Below are 15,448 nucleotides of genomic sequence, written 5' to 3' on the forward strand. Positions count from 1 at the left end.
AACCATACAGCACTGTGGATTAGTAGTGGTGTCTTCTCATCATTTTATAAAGAAACTTGATTCAGTTAAAATGAGGGACCTGCCTCCAGTCACAGAAGGAACTGGGAATATAACCTATATATTCTGATTCCCAGGGTTGTACTCTTAATTATAGGGCTTCCTCCATATTAAGTTAAAAGGACAGAAAATTATGTCTCCTCTCTCAGCCCTGTGCCACCTCATGGAGCCTCATGCCCCCTCCCCCGCCGCAACACTCAATTTAGGATTAGTAGGTCTGTTCACACTGATATTACAATAAATAATGAATATTCAGGACAAGATTTCTCCTGGAAACAGACAATTCAATGAGTTTCTACAAGAAAAGAATCCAGACCGATAAACTGAACACTATGGGTGTGATGCATGAGTGCAGAGGCTGCTCTGACACCCTGGAATTCCACTGCATTGGAGCAGACTGGATAAACTGAGTCTGCTGGAGTTGGAGCGCGGCAATTGCCATGCTCCAGCAGCCTCCTGCATCAGCATCCCCATGCATGAAAATGGCAGTGGGGGCGCTTGAGCTAAAGCTCATTGAATGAGCCATTTTCAAGCATGGGGATGCTGATAAAGGAGATACAGGAGATACAGCATCATTTTTATTAGAGTGGCTCTTGGAGCTGCTCTAATTAAAGCACCATTTCCCCACCTTCGGAGCACGTGTAAAAGTACCTATGGGCTCTGAAGATTTATTTTTATTCCAGCTGTAAAAATCTCTCCTGCTTCCATTTGGAGAACTAGAGGAGACTTAGTGGGAAAGCACGGCAACTGCAGTCTCTGGACACAAGTAGCTCAAAGTTTTATAAGGTTTTAGGTGAAAAAATAGAGTATACCAATGTAGATCTTTGAATCTCTAAATTTTATGATTGAAAAGTATGACGAAGAAAGATGGGGAAATCTATTAATTTACATTTAGGTTTACATCAGTTTGTGATCTGGACTCTAGCAAGGCCCAGCACATCATTTGACTGCTCGTGAAGCATCGCAAGGACTTTTTGACCCTGTGTGTCATTTTCTCTCAGCGACACCCTGCTACTCCAAGAAGTAACAACCATACCTGCCACCGCCTACCCACCTTAATATGCTGATATAAATATGCCATCAGGTACATTAGGAAGGTAGGATAAGGGCCTTTTACATGCTACAATTAGTACATTATATTTAGATTATAGTAAGTATTAATACGATGTAGAAAGTTTTCTGAGCAGTTGCACATTAATGAATGTAGCTCCTAGCCCCTGCACTAGAGACTTGAACTGGCAAGGCCTCAGGCAGTAGAGGGAGAGGGGAGCCTGACAAATAGCTGTCAGGCTCCCAACCTCCTGATGGCACTGGAGCCTTGCCAATTCAAGCCTCTGGTGCAATAAAGAGGCTAGAAAGACCATAAACAGTTTTGTCAGGCTCCCATCCCTCACTGCACTGTAGCGTTCTGCTAGGTAATACAGTGGGAAGATACTCCTTGCTGGAAAAAGCCTAACTTTACTACACTATAATGGCACTTAGCATGTGCTTTACTGCTTGAATATTAGGATGCTAGCAGTGTTTAAGTGCAGTTAGCATGTGCTAAGTGTAACACGTAAGAAGTCCCTAAAGGAGCCATATGCTCCCTGCATCTTCTGTTAGAGAAACAAAAATGTTATGGCTCACTAGCCAAGGGAGTCAGAGGATCCCTTACATCACAGTAGTCTCTTACATCAATGCACAAGACAGGGTATGATAAAGGCTTTGGAAAAATGGCTATAAAAGAATATTCAATAGTAATTCTGGAAGTGACTAACTCAGGGGTAAGCTACATTTTTGGCCAGTGCTGAAAAAATTGCAATGTTTACTGTGTAAGGTAGAAAAACTGGACCAGTGGGTACATGGCAGAGTGCACTGCATATTAATATACTTAACAATCATAAATGTCGCTTATTTTCAAAACTAAATACCAGGTTTCTAAAAATTTTAAACCTGGTGACAATAAATAAAACTTCATATATTACCTTTGTTGTTGTGGGGGGGGTTTGTTAAGCATGTTGTGATGAGATAGAGAGAAAAAAAAGAGAAAGAAAAGAAAAAGGAGAGAGAGAGAAAGAGAGACAGAAGAGAGAGAGAGAGAAAGGACAGAAAAAGGAGAGATGAGAGAGAGGGAAAAGAAAAAATAGAGAGAACAGGGGAAAAGAAGAAAAAAGAAAGGAAAGAGGAGAGAAAGACAAAAGAAAAAAGGGAGAAAAAGGGGAAAGAAAGAAGAGAGAGAGAAAGGGAGAGAAAAAAAGAAGGAATAGAAGAAAAGGAGGGAGAAAAAAGAGGAGAAAAGAGAAAAGCACCCAAACACCGGGGCAAGAGTGGGGAGGGCTCAGCTGCGTGGGGTGGGCCACGTGGCCTGGTTGTTCCTGGGAAGGCTGGGCTCAGCTGCATGGGACCGGTGGCAGTGGCCTGGGCGGTGCTTGAGGAGTAGCTATGGAAGAGCTAAGGCAAATTTTGGGGTGGGTATAGTTGCCCCTAGCCACCCACCCCAGCAACACCCCTGTGCACCAAGCTCCAGAGCCCTAGCCTGGCTTGGTGCCAGTGGTGGCTGCACACCCCCCTCAGGGAGGACAGCAAGGAAGATGCCTGAGGCAGCACAATCGCAGCCCCTCCCCCCACCCCCCATTCTGAGGCACAGGGAAGGGGAGGGGCTAGGGCAATGCAACCCTGGCCCCTCCCCTCCATCCACCTGAAGGCATGCAGGTGTGCACTGCCTCAGGCCCCCTTCCCCACCTGAGGTGCACATGAAGTTGCTGCCAGCATAGAGCTGATGCTGAGGCTCTGGGCCTGGGGTTGCACTACTTCAGGCCCTACCCCCACCATCCATGCAGATGGGTGTGTGCAGCTGCCGCTACCACAAAGCCCGGCTAGGGCTCTGGAGCCCAGTGCAGAGGGGCAGCTCTTACAGATGCATCGCAGGATGCTTAACAAAATTTGCCTTAGCCCCCCGACATAGCCACCCCTAAAGCACCGCCCGGGCTGCCACCCCCTGCCCCATGCAGCTGAGTCTACCCCTTCCAGTGCCACCTGGGCCACTGCCACCTGCCCCGCGCAGCTGAACCCACCCCTCCCAGCACTGCCTGGGCTGCTGCGGCCCACCTCACGCAGCTGAGCCTGCCCTGCTCTGCCTCAGGACCCACACTGGGAAGAGGCTGGCACCACCCCTGCAGTCAGCCCAGGCTCTCAATAGCCACTGCTAGCCATAGAGCACAGGCTGCTTGCAGCAGGGCTTGCAGCCTCCTAGCTGCCTGCTGGGAGCAGCCCAGGCTCCATGCTGCCCAGAGCCTGGGTTAGCAGTGGCGTGCTGTGCAAAATGGCCTCATGTGCCATGCTCTGGCACACATGCCAGGGGTTGCTGATCGCTGGGCTCATAACATTACATTTCTACTTTGCTATGGTATTTTCTACAAGAGTCTCTTTTCTATACTGAGAGCATATACCTAGTTTATATTCAAATCCTTTTGTTTTCCTTCAGAAGCAAACTGATCCAAATTTGGAAACTGTCCCACCCTCTAATTACCTTATTAACACCAAATGTCCAGAAAACAGGTCTTTTTTGAAGGTACCTATCCTTAATCTGCAGTCTAGGATCACTGCAGTTATGGCTATATACAATAACGTTAACACCACATAGTGTAGAAGTTGATCAATAATACAAACATTATCATTATTTAAATATTTGTACCTATAATTAACATTACATGGCATATACTGAAATAATTATGCAGACATACTGGCAATTTTGTAAAAATACTGAATCTTATATATTAGTATATAGTAACACAAAGAGGCAAACATCAATTTACATATACATTTAAAATCTAAAACCTTAGACAAGACACATCAAGTAATTCTACTCCCAAAACTATGGAAAACATTAGAGATGCATATTATATCAAAGATTCTCAAATTCAATTTATTAAATGTCCTGTGCACCACAGATGTTGAACTAATCACCCACATTTCAGAGTCATGGTAAGATCCATATGCCCATGGAAGTCCCACTCTAGTCAGGAATTCCACAACTGGAGTTTTGATAGCAATGTGCCCTATATTTGCAATCAGTCATAAAAGGGCTGAACCTTATGATGAAGTTGGAGTTTTACCTGAATTAGCAGTGTAGGTTCAGTCCTATTTTTAAGTTTTTATTTTTTTTAATTCTGGTATTTGGTAAATGGCTTCTAAAAATATGAGCACATACAGGTTGTACCCTTTTCAAAATTATTATTAAATACTATTTCTGTAAGAAGCAGGCCCCATTGTTCCTTGCACTAGACCAGGGGTTTTCAGTAGGGCTGTGCGAAGCTTCGGTCACTCATTTGATTTGGTGGAGATTTGGTTCATTTCAGCAGCCGAATCTCCGAATCCAGATCTAATCAGGAGACGCTTTAATCTCTCTGAATTGAATTGGAACCCTCTGAATCAATTCAAAAAGATTGGATGATTCAGACACAGACACAGCTTTAAATGTTTTTTCTACATACCTCTAGGTACCAGGCAGCTCATGAATGCTGAGATGGTGGGATGGATGGAGCATCCCACAGGAGCAGGGGGGGGGGGGCGGGGGTCCCCAGCGTGCTCAGCAGCAGACCCACAAGTGGACAAGAAGCACTTTCAGTCCATTTCTGGATCCACCGGGACCACACTGGGGGCTCCCCTGTGCCCCCACCGGCTTGGTGACTGGTGCCTCCTGGTTCTGGGGGGAACCTGGGGTCCCCCCACAGCTTATTGCTGAGCCAAGAGGTGTGGGGGGAGGGCCCGCATGCTTGTGTCAGTGGACCCGGAAGTGGACCAGAAGTACTTCCAGTCCACTTCTGCATTTGCCATCGAGCACACAGGGCCCCCCCCATGCTCCTGTGGGATGCTCCATCTGCCCCAGCATAGCAGCATCCACAAGCTGTACCTGATACCTCAAGGTATATAGAAAAAACATTTAAAGCTGTGTCTATGGCCAAATCACTGATTCTCTGAATCAGCATTGACTCTTCAGATTCGGACAACTCAAATCAGGGACAGTGATCCAAATCTACTAATCGAATCACTGTTCCTGATTCCAGCCAAATCTGAATCCAATACGGCCTGTTTCGCAAACCCTTAGTTTTCAACCTTTTTTAATAAGCGTACCTCTGGTGGCCAGACGTGGAGTGAGAGGAAGGAGGGTGGCACGCAGCTGGTTGCAGAGCAGCAGCAGTGCAGGGTAGTGGGTGGCAGTGGCAGCTCCCGCATGAGAACTTCTCCTCCCTGCATTCGGCCAGTCAGGTGGCACCTGTGCAGCCCGCAGAGGGGCACCACTGCCCTCGCCCCCACCTCCCAGCCCTGCTCTTGGGAGATGGTGGTACTGGGTGAAGGGTGGCAGCACTTCGTCCCTACCCCCCTGCATGTACCCACCTAGGGCCTTGCCAAGTACCCCTGGCTGACAATCCCTGCACTAGACAATTATACAGTTCCAGTGTGCTTACAATCTAAAATTAAAAATGCTCCAGGCAGATACTACAGGAATGGGGAAATGAAAAAGGAGGATAAACGAGGAATACGTATTTACACAGGTTAAAAATGTGAAAAAAAACTTGATAATTATGTATACATATGTCTCAGAACCTTCCAGTTTTACACACATACATAGGCAGGCACATGCACATGTTTAAATAAAACAGCCAACATCCTGCTTCACTAGCTAGATATGGCAGGAATCAGATCAAATAGATTTCTTTGAATAAGACAAAGTACTTTATTACTACTGTCCTTCCTCTATTATACTCTTAGATTTCATATATTTCTATAATTTTAGCAAACAGCCAAGTAAAAAATGCAACGTCCAGATACAGGTGGCATCAGTAGGGGAATAGAGAGAAAAACACATCTACTTTGCATCCCCAAACAGTTGCTGGGCATAAACAGCCATCTCGTACATGGGACTTTTAAGGCTGGAGCCCACACTGTTGGTAGTATCTCCAAATTAAGCAGTGAGGGAAAGGTCATGATATAAAGGAGTGCATGTTGTATTCCACAATACTATGCAGTGTGTGCTAATACAGGCAAATACCTCTAGTAACTCGTTACTGAGTTTCTATGTGTTAACTACTGAGTGAGGGCCAGTGCCTTAAACCTAGAGTTGAGGTTAAAGTTTTGTAATCACATATGCTCCAGTCTTCTAAATCCTTCTTTGTACTGATTAACAATTTACAATATCTAAAACCAGCTTTAATTTACTGTAATTTAAAAAAATTAGAAGTAATTAATCTAAAATGCCAACATCTAGCAAATTGCTTGGCTATACTAAGAATATGTGCAGCAAATTTAAATGGTATTATTTTCATGATAAATTTGAAAAAAAAATCATTGTGTCTATTAGAGAGGACAGAAAAATATTAACAGTGATTAGCAAGACTTTTTATGCTAATCAGAGCCTAGAAAAAAAAAATCAAACTAATTTTTAAGAGCTATGTTTTTTAAAGATTTTCTAAGATTTTATTGAAAAAATGTACTGAAATAAAAAATGTATTTCTTTTGGTTATAAAATTAATTGCATGTGAGCCCTGTTACAGGGCCAATTGAAAAAAAAAGAGTTTTAGGTGCACTAAATATCTAAATAATAAGTTAACAAAGAGGGAGGAAGTGAAATATAGTATATAGCATATATTATCTGCCAGTAGTAGCCGTTTATGCAAAGCTACACATGTATCTACAACCAGAAATTAAATTGTGTTCCAATACAGTTGGAATCCTAAGAAGCATATAGTTAAACTGTATATATCTATATATAATAAAACAATAAAGCTACAGATCCATTTGTCTTAGAAACCTTGAAGAAAAGACTGCAAATTATAAGATTATAGGATACTGAGTACTTGAAAAGGGAATAAGTATGACATTTTATAATACTTAATTACTAATAATATAACATCTAATTTCATCATATATATACAGATTCATATACATATAATGAACCTAGAATTTATATTTTTATATATCTTATTTTATTTATACAAATATATTATTATATACATTCTGACTATATACTTCTTAAAATTCTCATTTATACATGTTTAAAGAGCAGGAGTAAGGGAGAATTCTAAAATGGCATTTACATATCTTCTTTAATTGTAATGCTATCATTTCATTTTTAGATGTGTTTCATTTACAAAACAATGCAAAATACTATACTATATGGAACAATGGAAAATTATCAGTTCAGTCCAGACCATCCAGTTCAAAATATGTAATGTGTTTATATAAAGCTATAGGTATTTACTATTAATAATGTGATCTATTAGAGATATATCTAGCAAAAGAAAAGACAGACTTCTCTCTCTTTAAGAAACACAGTGGATTTATTATAGTAATGAAATAATTTCCTACAATGATGTCTTAGAGCAATGGAAAACAATATGAAATTACTACTACAACACTGGGCCAATTCTGCAACCTTTGGTCATGCTATGTAGTACTTACTCATTGAGTCAATGGAACTGTGAGCATATTTAACTACTCTACTATTATCATACCAGTCCTGACATTTTCAAGAGGCAGATAACCTCTTTAGTAAGAATTTCAAATAATTTATTCCAGAGCTAGCAGTTACTTGGAACAGGAGCACTCCTACTAAAATCAGGATGTCATCTTTGTTTACATATCATTCAAAGTAAAAGAGCTAGAGAGAAGTGTATTTTTTGCTTTGTTTTTCTTTCTTTTACCAGTCATTATTTCTATAAAAGGATATATCACATTTGTGGATATCCGTGTTCTCTTGCCAAGACATTCTGTCCCACTAATCTCCCATTAGTTCTCCCAAGTAAGTTATACCATGTTCACTAGCAGCTGGAGGCTTGAAAAAGGTGCAAGCGCTCACATTGCTGCACAGGTACATCGGTTATGCAATTTAACAATATCAGAGAATAAGTCTCTAACAGCTTGATTCAAATAAACAAAATCCAAAATCAAATTACAATTAGCTTTCTACAACAAAAAGCACAAACAGCACCACTGCCAACCACATGCTGGTATTCTATACAGGAAAAGATCAATAGGTAAACATTTGATCAAAAACGAGTAACTCTGCACTGCTTTTAAACTGAGAGCAAACATAGTCTCTGGAAAATCACTAAAAGGAATGAGTTTCATAATAAGGAACCACCATTAAAATTATAGCAGTGTCTACTGTCATCAAGAATAAATGCATCTTCATTGACCTTAACTGGTATGCTGGTATGTATGAAGAGAGGCAGTGCTTGGACAGCAGGGTTCCAAACTATATCAACCTTTATGTAACAAATACCTTGCATTGTATTGATTATAAGATGGGAAACCAGTGCAGTTCACGATGGACACATTTCCTTTAGCTAAAGCTTCTGAAGGTTTTCAGTGATAGGATCAAATTCTCACTGGTGTAGTCAAGTGTGGAGTTGACAAAGCAGGGGTAAATTAATCAAATAAATAAAGGCTGAGACCAAATCACTAACCAAATATTCTAAGCGGATTTGGCAAAATAAGGGAATCCAGGAGCCATGTTTTTGTTAGCCACTACCTTGAATGTACAACATGAGTTGCTGTTCGGGTCACTGTTTGCCACTGCCTAGCATTCTTTTCGGGTTACTACAATATTTTCACAATTGCAATAAATTATAATCTTGTACCAATAGAAACAAGATGTCACTATCTTCTGGGGGAGGGGAAGGGAGGTTACGCCAAAAATTGTCCTGTGATCTCGCATGTAATATTGCTCATACCTAGCGAGGTGTTTTCATAATTATAGATCAGAAGCTTGTAAACATTCAACAGACATAATAGAGGAAAAATAAACTTTTGTAGTTTCACCACATATAAGGTTAAGTTGTTAACAACATATTAGGAGTAATCTTTAGCACTGGTCAAAGAATCCTATAAGGTTTCCAATCTCTAGTTATTGTCAAATACTGGAAAGGTTATGATAGGAAACAGAAACATTAATAACTGAATACACTGAAAAGTAAGAAAAGAAGCAACTAATTTACAGTAAGAATAATGCTAAAAAATATGGACAATGAGTACAAATTCATTCAGTATGTTTGTATAATAGCACAGCTCAAACTAATTAAACCAGGAAAAAGTTTATAGTTTTTAAATTTAGCTTCTTAAATTTTCAATTTTAAAAATTTAATTTTTAATGCTTTCAGACAGAGAAATTATTGTAAACGGAAGGGAGAGCAATTAACACTATCATTTTAAAAGCAAGATAAGTCTTTGTCTGCCTACAATAGAGCACCAATATATTTTTCTGACCATTCCATATGCTTATCAAAAAAGATTCAGGAAAATCTTTAAAACCATTACTAAACAATGCATCACTAATATCTGTGTCATAAAACTGTCTGGCAACAGAATGGAATGCCTGAATGCACATTTGGGTACCTTTTGTCCTTTTCAGATAAGGAGGTAACAGAGAAAATGAAAGCTTTGCATTTTTTTGTTGGGTAAAAAGCATTATATAGATAAGATGGAGATTTATTACTTCTATAGAAAGTTACCATTCAGCAAATTACAGTCTACTTAACAAGAGTATTTGCAAATAAATTAGTACATCTTTAAATCAGTTACCATGGATATATAATATTTAATTTTGAACACTGAACTAGCACAATAAATGTAAAAAATATTTAAATGCTTAATACTAGTTTATGCCAAGAAGCAAAGTATTTCCTTTAAAATATCAAGAAGGATTGGCAGAATGAATACAAAAATCTGAAAATAATTTATAGTCTTCTCATTTTTCTAATTATATTCAATATGAAAATAGAAAAAAATGAAATCATGGAAACAACAGAAGCTGATTTAAAGGCAGAATGGTCAAGTAGAAAGGTTAAAGAATATATTAAAACCTGTATTTTTTAAGTTGAACTATTTGATCTCTCTCCTTTTCAGCTAGGGACAGACATTCAAAAAGCCTGAGCCTGAATTGATTCAATCTTTGCAGGTTAGTCTAACCTGCAGAGCTTGAACTGATTTGCAAGTCGATAGACATTCACTTTTGATTCAGGAAATGCGGGCACATGCCTGCAGTGGCTCAGGCTAGAAGCCAGGGTGCATTAAAGCAGCCCTCCAGTCCCTTCCACAATGCTGAGCTGAGTGGGGGCGTGGCCAGGCTCTAGCAGGATGCTCTGAATAGGGAGCACTTTAAACCCCACCCTGGCCTGCACAGTCCCCAGCCAGGGTGTCCCTGGAGGGGGAGGGGGAAGCATCCCTCGCCAGACTTTTTTTGGCTCACTGCTCAAGGGGCAAGTAGTGCTGCCAGACTCAGGCCCCCAGCTAGCATTCTGAGGCAAAGGAGGGCAGGGAAGACTGCTTGTGTGGAGTGCATGCGTCTGTTGATGATACTGAGCTTTTCAATCTCCCTTTCCCTGCTTCTTCGTACTGTCTGCAGCAAAATGAGAGACACTCACAGGTTCCATGCATTGCAAGCCAAGTCATTTCTCACACCTCTCTCTGTCCCCTCTTGAACACTGACAGATTGCAGCCTTTGATGCAAGCCAGCCAGCAGGCAGCTTATCAGCCCATCAAGAAAACAAAGCCTCTCTCATTAGTTCAAGCATTTCTTAAACAGCTTTTTCCAAGGAAGGAATGGAGGGACACTGCCAGCTGACCTGCTGATTAGTTCAAAAAAGCCCTAAGCGGGCACTATCCTGTCTGCCTTTGTTCCAGTGAAATTGGAAACACACACCCAGACACCTCTCAGCATTAGCTAGCATGGGGGTGGTGTAGCCAGATGCTGGCTAGGGTCTATGTTGCTGGGGTTCCTGCTGTGGAAAAGGCAGGATTCTTGCTTGAGTATCAAGCAAGGGAAGGGTGGAGCAGGGGAGCCAGGCAGACACTGCTGTCTCCCAGCTGCAGTCCCCTACCGCCCTTCTCAGGCAGCCAGAGCTCCAGCTAGGGAGGAGAGCGATGAGCCCAGTCCTGCTCTCTAGAGCAGATGGCCCATGCCAGCCCAGGCCACAGCTGAAAAACATGCTGGGATGCTGGGGGACTCTGATTTAACTTAAACCAGGAAGGGGTCTGAGACAGAAGTTCCATAAACTGGTTTGACCCAAATCAGTTAAGTCTGATACTACATTCAACCAGGTTCATCTTAAAACAGTTTCAGCCATTTTGAAACTTGTTTATGATCACTGAACTTATGTTCTGTTACAAATTTAAACCAGTTTCTGATCACTTAAACTGGTTTATGTGTAACTTCTGTCTCTAGCCTTCATTTCTTTATATTAGAACATTTAGAATAATTTCCATTTACAAACAGATTCCCTTACTTGATGATATCCCCAAATTTCAAAATGAGAGTGTATGCATTTTGAGTTCATATTTGTCAGATCTAGACCACCTTTGTACCATTTATCAAAAATATATTAAAAGGTATGAAGTATGCAGAATAACTGACAGAAATGGGCTTATTTTACACTCTGTATACTTGTGAGAATAATATTGTTTTTACTGGCCAAATAAAGTGAGATTTAATAGACAATTGGATGGCATTTTTACATGTTTTTAATATAGATCTGTAATGACACTGACCTTCATTTAAACTGGAACACCAGAAAAGCCACTGCTCCCTCCCCCCAAAACTACCCAAGCTCCCCACATACAATTCTATATCCAACTCACCACGCCAAGGCTCACTGCTTTAATGGTTAGTCTCTATATCAGTGAGAGCCAATCTTTTTGGCATGTGCACCACAAATTAGCGCGGCACCCTTCCTTATTGCCAATCCCCCTTCCCTGCTTGACCTGCTGCTCTGCTTTCTGTTTCCAACCCCATTTCCAACTGTGCTGCTCGACCCCTCCCTGATCTTCTGCATTCCACACACAGGCTGCCTGTGCCACCTGTACCATGTGTGCCACAGGTTGGCCACCCCTGCTCTATGCTCGTACAGATTTAAAGCACCTATTTAAGCAATTGGAGAAAAGTGTTATTGGAATCATGTGGCAAAGTTCATTGCCCAACCTGGCAGCAGGGTAAGATGTTGCCGTGCTGCTCCTCTAACCCTGTGTGTTAGCTATAGTCCATCAATCGCACTCGAGAATCTCCTTTGCTTGCATAGAGAACTCTTCTGTGGCACAAAGAGCGGGTACAAGAACACTTGCATGGCCATCCGACATACTGCCTCAATATAAAAAGCCTTCTGTCAGCCCCTTCATCAAAAGTGAATTTCATGTCATAACAGTGCTCTCTCATTAGATATAGCTAACAATTTCTAAGAAAATAATTCACATGAAGAAATACTTTTATATCTACTATGGCTCAGCAGTGTATATCAAAGCTTTCTGCTGTAGCAAAAAGCAGAAGGCATACAGGCATGCAAAGAATTTCTTTATTGGTTATGGAAGGCAATGCAGTATTCACAGAAAAGTGCATTATGTTTACAAAGCAATTGACTTACTGACAAAATACACAATAGTGGGGGGGGGGAAAATCACACACACCCTGAAGAATGTTCTTGCTACATTGTTTTGAAACTTTAATATTAGTTCTTGAAAACACAAACTACTACATTGCTATAAATCTTCTAAACAGATCAGTTGTCAAAATACACATTTGTTTGCTGAGCACCATAAAATACAAATAAACAAACACACCTATGCCAAATCCTGCTGCCACTGAAGTCCATGGCAAAACTCTCATTGACATCGTAGGGATTATGATGGGGCCAAACATATAAATATACATTTTATAGCAACAGGTCCATTGTGCAACTCTGATCCTCCATTTTTAGCACATCCAAAACACTCAGTGACCTCAATGGGTATTTTGGCTGTGAAAGTATTGCCTAAGGAAGACTATGATTTGCAACTAATTTAAATGTTTAAAGACATAAAGGAACTATGTTAATGGATATGAAATCTAAAAAACTAGATATAGTACAGTGCAAATTCTCTGGATGTTGCATGAATTTGTCATTAGTAACTGAAAGGATAAAATGCTCGCTGATTATGTAGCATGTTTACAAGGACTTGCTCATAGGACACTCCCAACTGTTGAGAACCTAGGTTTTCTTTTATTCTCTAGTACAAGCACTGACTTTTCCCAGGTTGTTAGGGTATATGAGCAATATATTTTATATATGAAAATAGCTTTTTAGGACATAGGAGATTACAGCACACATGTTCTGCTGGATATTGTAAAGCTTTCTCAGTGGATGTGTAACAACTTTCTTTCATGTAACTTCACTAATATTGAGAACAGTAGAAATTCAAGGTTTGTATCAGAAAATTACCCCTGCCAACTAATGTTAAAAATTTGTTTAATTTTTCTTTAAGAAAAAGGAAAATTTTACGAACATCAGGGACAGCTTCATTCCTCAGATGCATGTGTGCTAAAACAATGGGACCTGAATTCAGACATCTGACAGCACAATGTCTAATGTGCACAAGATATTTTGATGCTTATTTCTTTTTAAAGGTGCTCCCAGTAAAATAAATTAAGTAACATGCAATGGAACATTAGTTAAGGTTTGCTTCATACTGGGTTTTCAACAAATCGCTGAATAGTTAGTTCTGTTCTAAATAAAGGGTTGTTATTTAGTACTTAGTACTTTTTCTAAGTTTATTAATTGTTTGCCCCAACTTTTGCAACCTTCACCTGCCCAATTCACTAGTTGGGGGTTTTTTTTTTAACCTTAAATTTAAGTATAATAGATTTTTTACATTTATTTGTGGTGTAATACTTTACCTGTCTCCCTCCATATCTAACTTGCTTACACTCTGCATGCACAATTTCTTGTGTAAATAGAGTTACTTTCAACAACAGAAGAATTAACTTGTATATCACCACATTTCATAATTTTCAGTGGAAATATTTTATATTGTTTGGAAACTTCAGGTCAGAGTTTAGTTAAAAATATGTTGTCACTTACTTTGGTAGAGTTTTCAAGTGATTTTCTCTCAACTCCAAGATACGTAATTTGACAAGTCTAGAAATATTGATATAAAACAACATAATTAATACATTCACATCAGAAAATTATTCTTAAGCCAATAAATGTTATTGGATAATGGTTTATTTCAACACAAAAATGCCATTTAATGCTCTGAGACTAAGGGGTGAGTATGTTACAAGAAACTTTATATAAAATAATAGCTTTATACTTGCATTGAATTATGGTTTATGTATCTGGTCAGTTTCTACCACAGAGCACTGTTATGTGTTAGTTGCTGGGAATAATTTTGCTGATGATTCAAAAAAGCAAACAAAATTAAGCTTAATTTACTTTAATATTTCCAGTTCTATAGTAGTAATCAACTTTAGCTCAAGCTGCACCAGCCCTGACTGTTGGCAATCAGAGATTTTGTTCTGGAAAATCTTGATTACCAAATATGGGGGTTAAAATATTTTAAAATATATTAAAGTACTTAATAAGCATGTGACACTTTACATGTTCTTGGACAACTCAATTTAGTTTGCTTCTGTGAACAAAAGACTCATTAGGTGGACACACAGATTACCCACTGATTTACATTTAGGCATGTTTTTACGGATTTTTGCTGAATTCAAGATATATACGCTACAGCGATTACAATCCATTGCACAAATGACTAACTAAGGAATTCTCATAGAATCCTTTGATGTAGAAAAGTAAATTTTAGATACAGGAAACAGGTATAATGAAGGGACACAAAACATGAGGTGAAGAACTCAAGAATGCTTATCTTTATGGGGCTGTTGCAGCATATAGCAACAGGGACTTTCAACTGATTTCAGCAAACTTTCAATCACATTATTCCTATGTACTTTAATCTCAGATCATGAGTTTGTAGGAGCAATGAGATTACCATAGTCCTGTCCTCCAAACTCAATTCCTACAGCACTGCTTGAAGAATATCTGGAGTATGAAATCTGGAGCTGATACTCTCAGAAATCCAAATTTTAAATAGGTGAAAAAAACTTCTAGTAAACTTTCCAGCCCTAGAAGCATAACCATGTCAAAAAGAATACTAAGAGTAAATGGAGAGCCTTCAAGGAACAGAAGAAAAAAAAAAAAAAAAAAATCAGAAAAAAATCCCTGTTTCTGGAAGATCAAATTAGGAATAAAGTTAGAATTGCCAGAAGTCAAACAGAGTTAGACCTTGCAAATTAGATGGAAAAAAGCAGCAAGAGAATCTTCAACCATAATGAATAAAAAGAAAACAAGGAAACGAGAACTAGGGGTGCTATATATAATGAGGATGGTGCAGAGCAGAGGTGTGCAAAGTCTGGTGCACAGCTGACTCCATTTCCCAGCAGCCCCAATGGCAGCAGTTCCTTTTGGCTGCTGCTGCCGGACCCAGCCCTGCTGCCCGAGCACCCTAACCTGTCCAACCCACACCCACCACTGGGAGCGGGACCCATGTGGCTGGGTGACTGGGATGGGGCTGCAACCAGGAGCAAGATGGATGGGCAGGG

At 40.0% G+C, this 15,448-nt stretch overlaps 1 protein-coding gene across 3 annotated transcripts in view; it reads right to left on the bottom strand.

Annotated features, from left to right (window-relative positions):
• The window catches only part of LRRC7 (leucine rich repeat containing 7), a 290,296-nt gene that overhangs the window by 194,059 nt on the left and 80,789 nt on the right, over nucleotides 1-15,448 (bottom strand). For all 3 annotated transcript variants that reach the window (XM_019528410.1, XM_019528409.1, XM_019528408.1), the window contains exon 5: nucleotides 13,923-13,979. In XM_019528410.1, the coding sequence (XP_019383955.1) occupies nucleotides 13,923-13,979 (57 nt within the window). The remainder of the gene's footprint in view (nucleotides 1-13,922; nucleotides 13,980-15,448) is intronic.

Source organism: Gavialis gangeticus, unplaced genomic scaffold (genome assembly GCF_001723915.1).
Source record: "Gavialis gangeticus isolate Ggan-Ray unplaced genomic scaffold, GavGan_comp1, whole genome shotgun sequence".
NCBI classification, from domain to species: domain Eukaryota; kingdom Metazoa; phylum Chordata; order Crocodylia; family Gavialidae; genus Gavialis; species Gavialis gangeticus.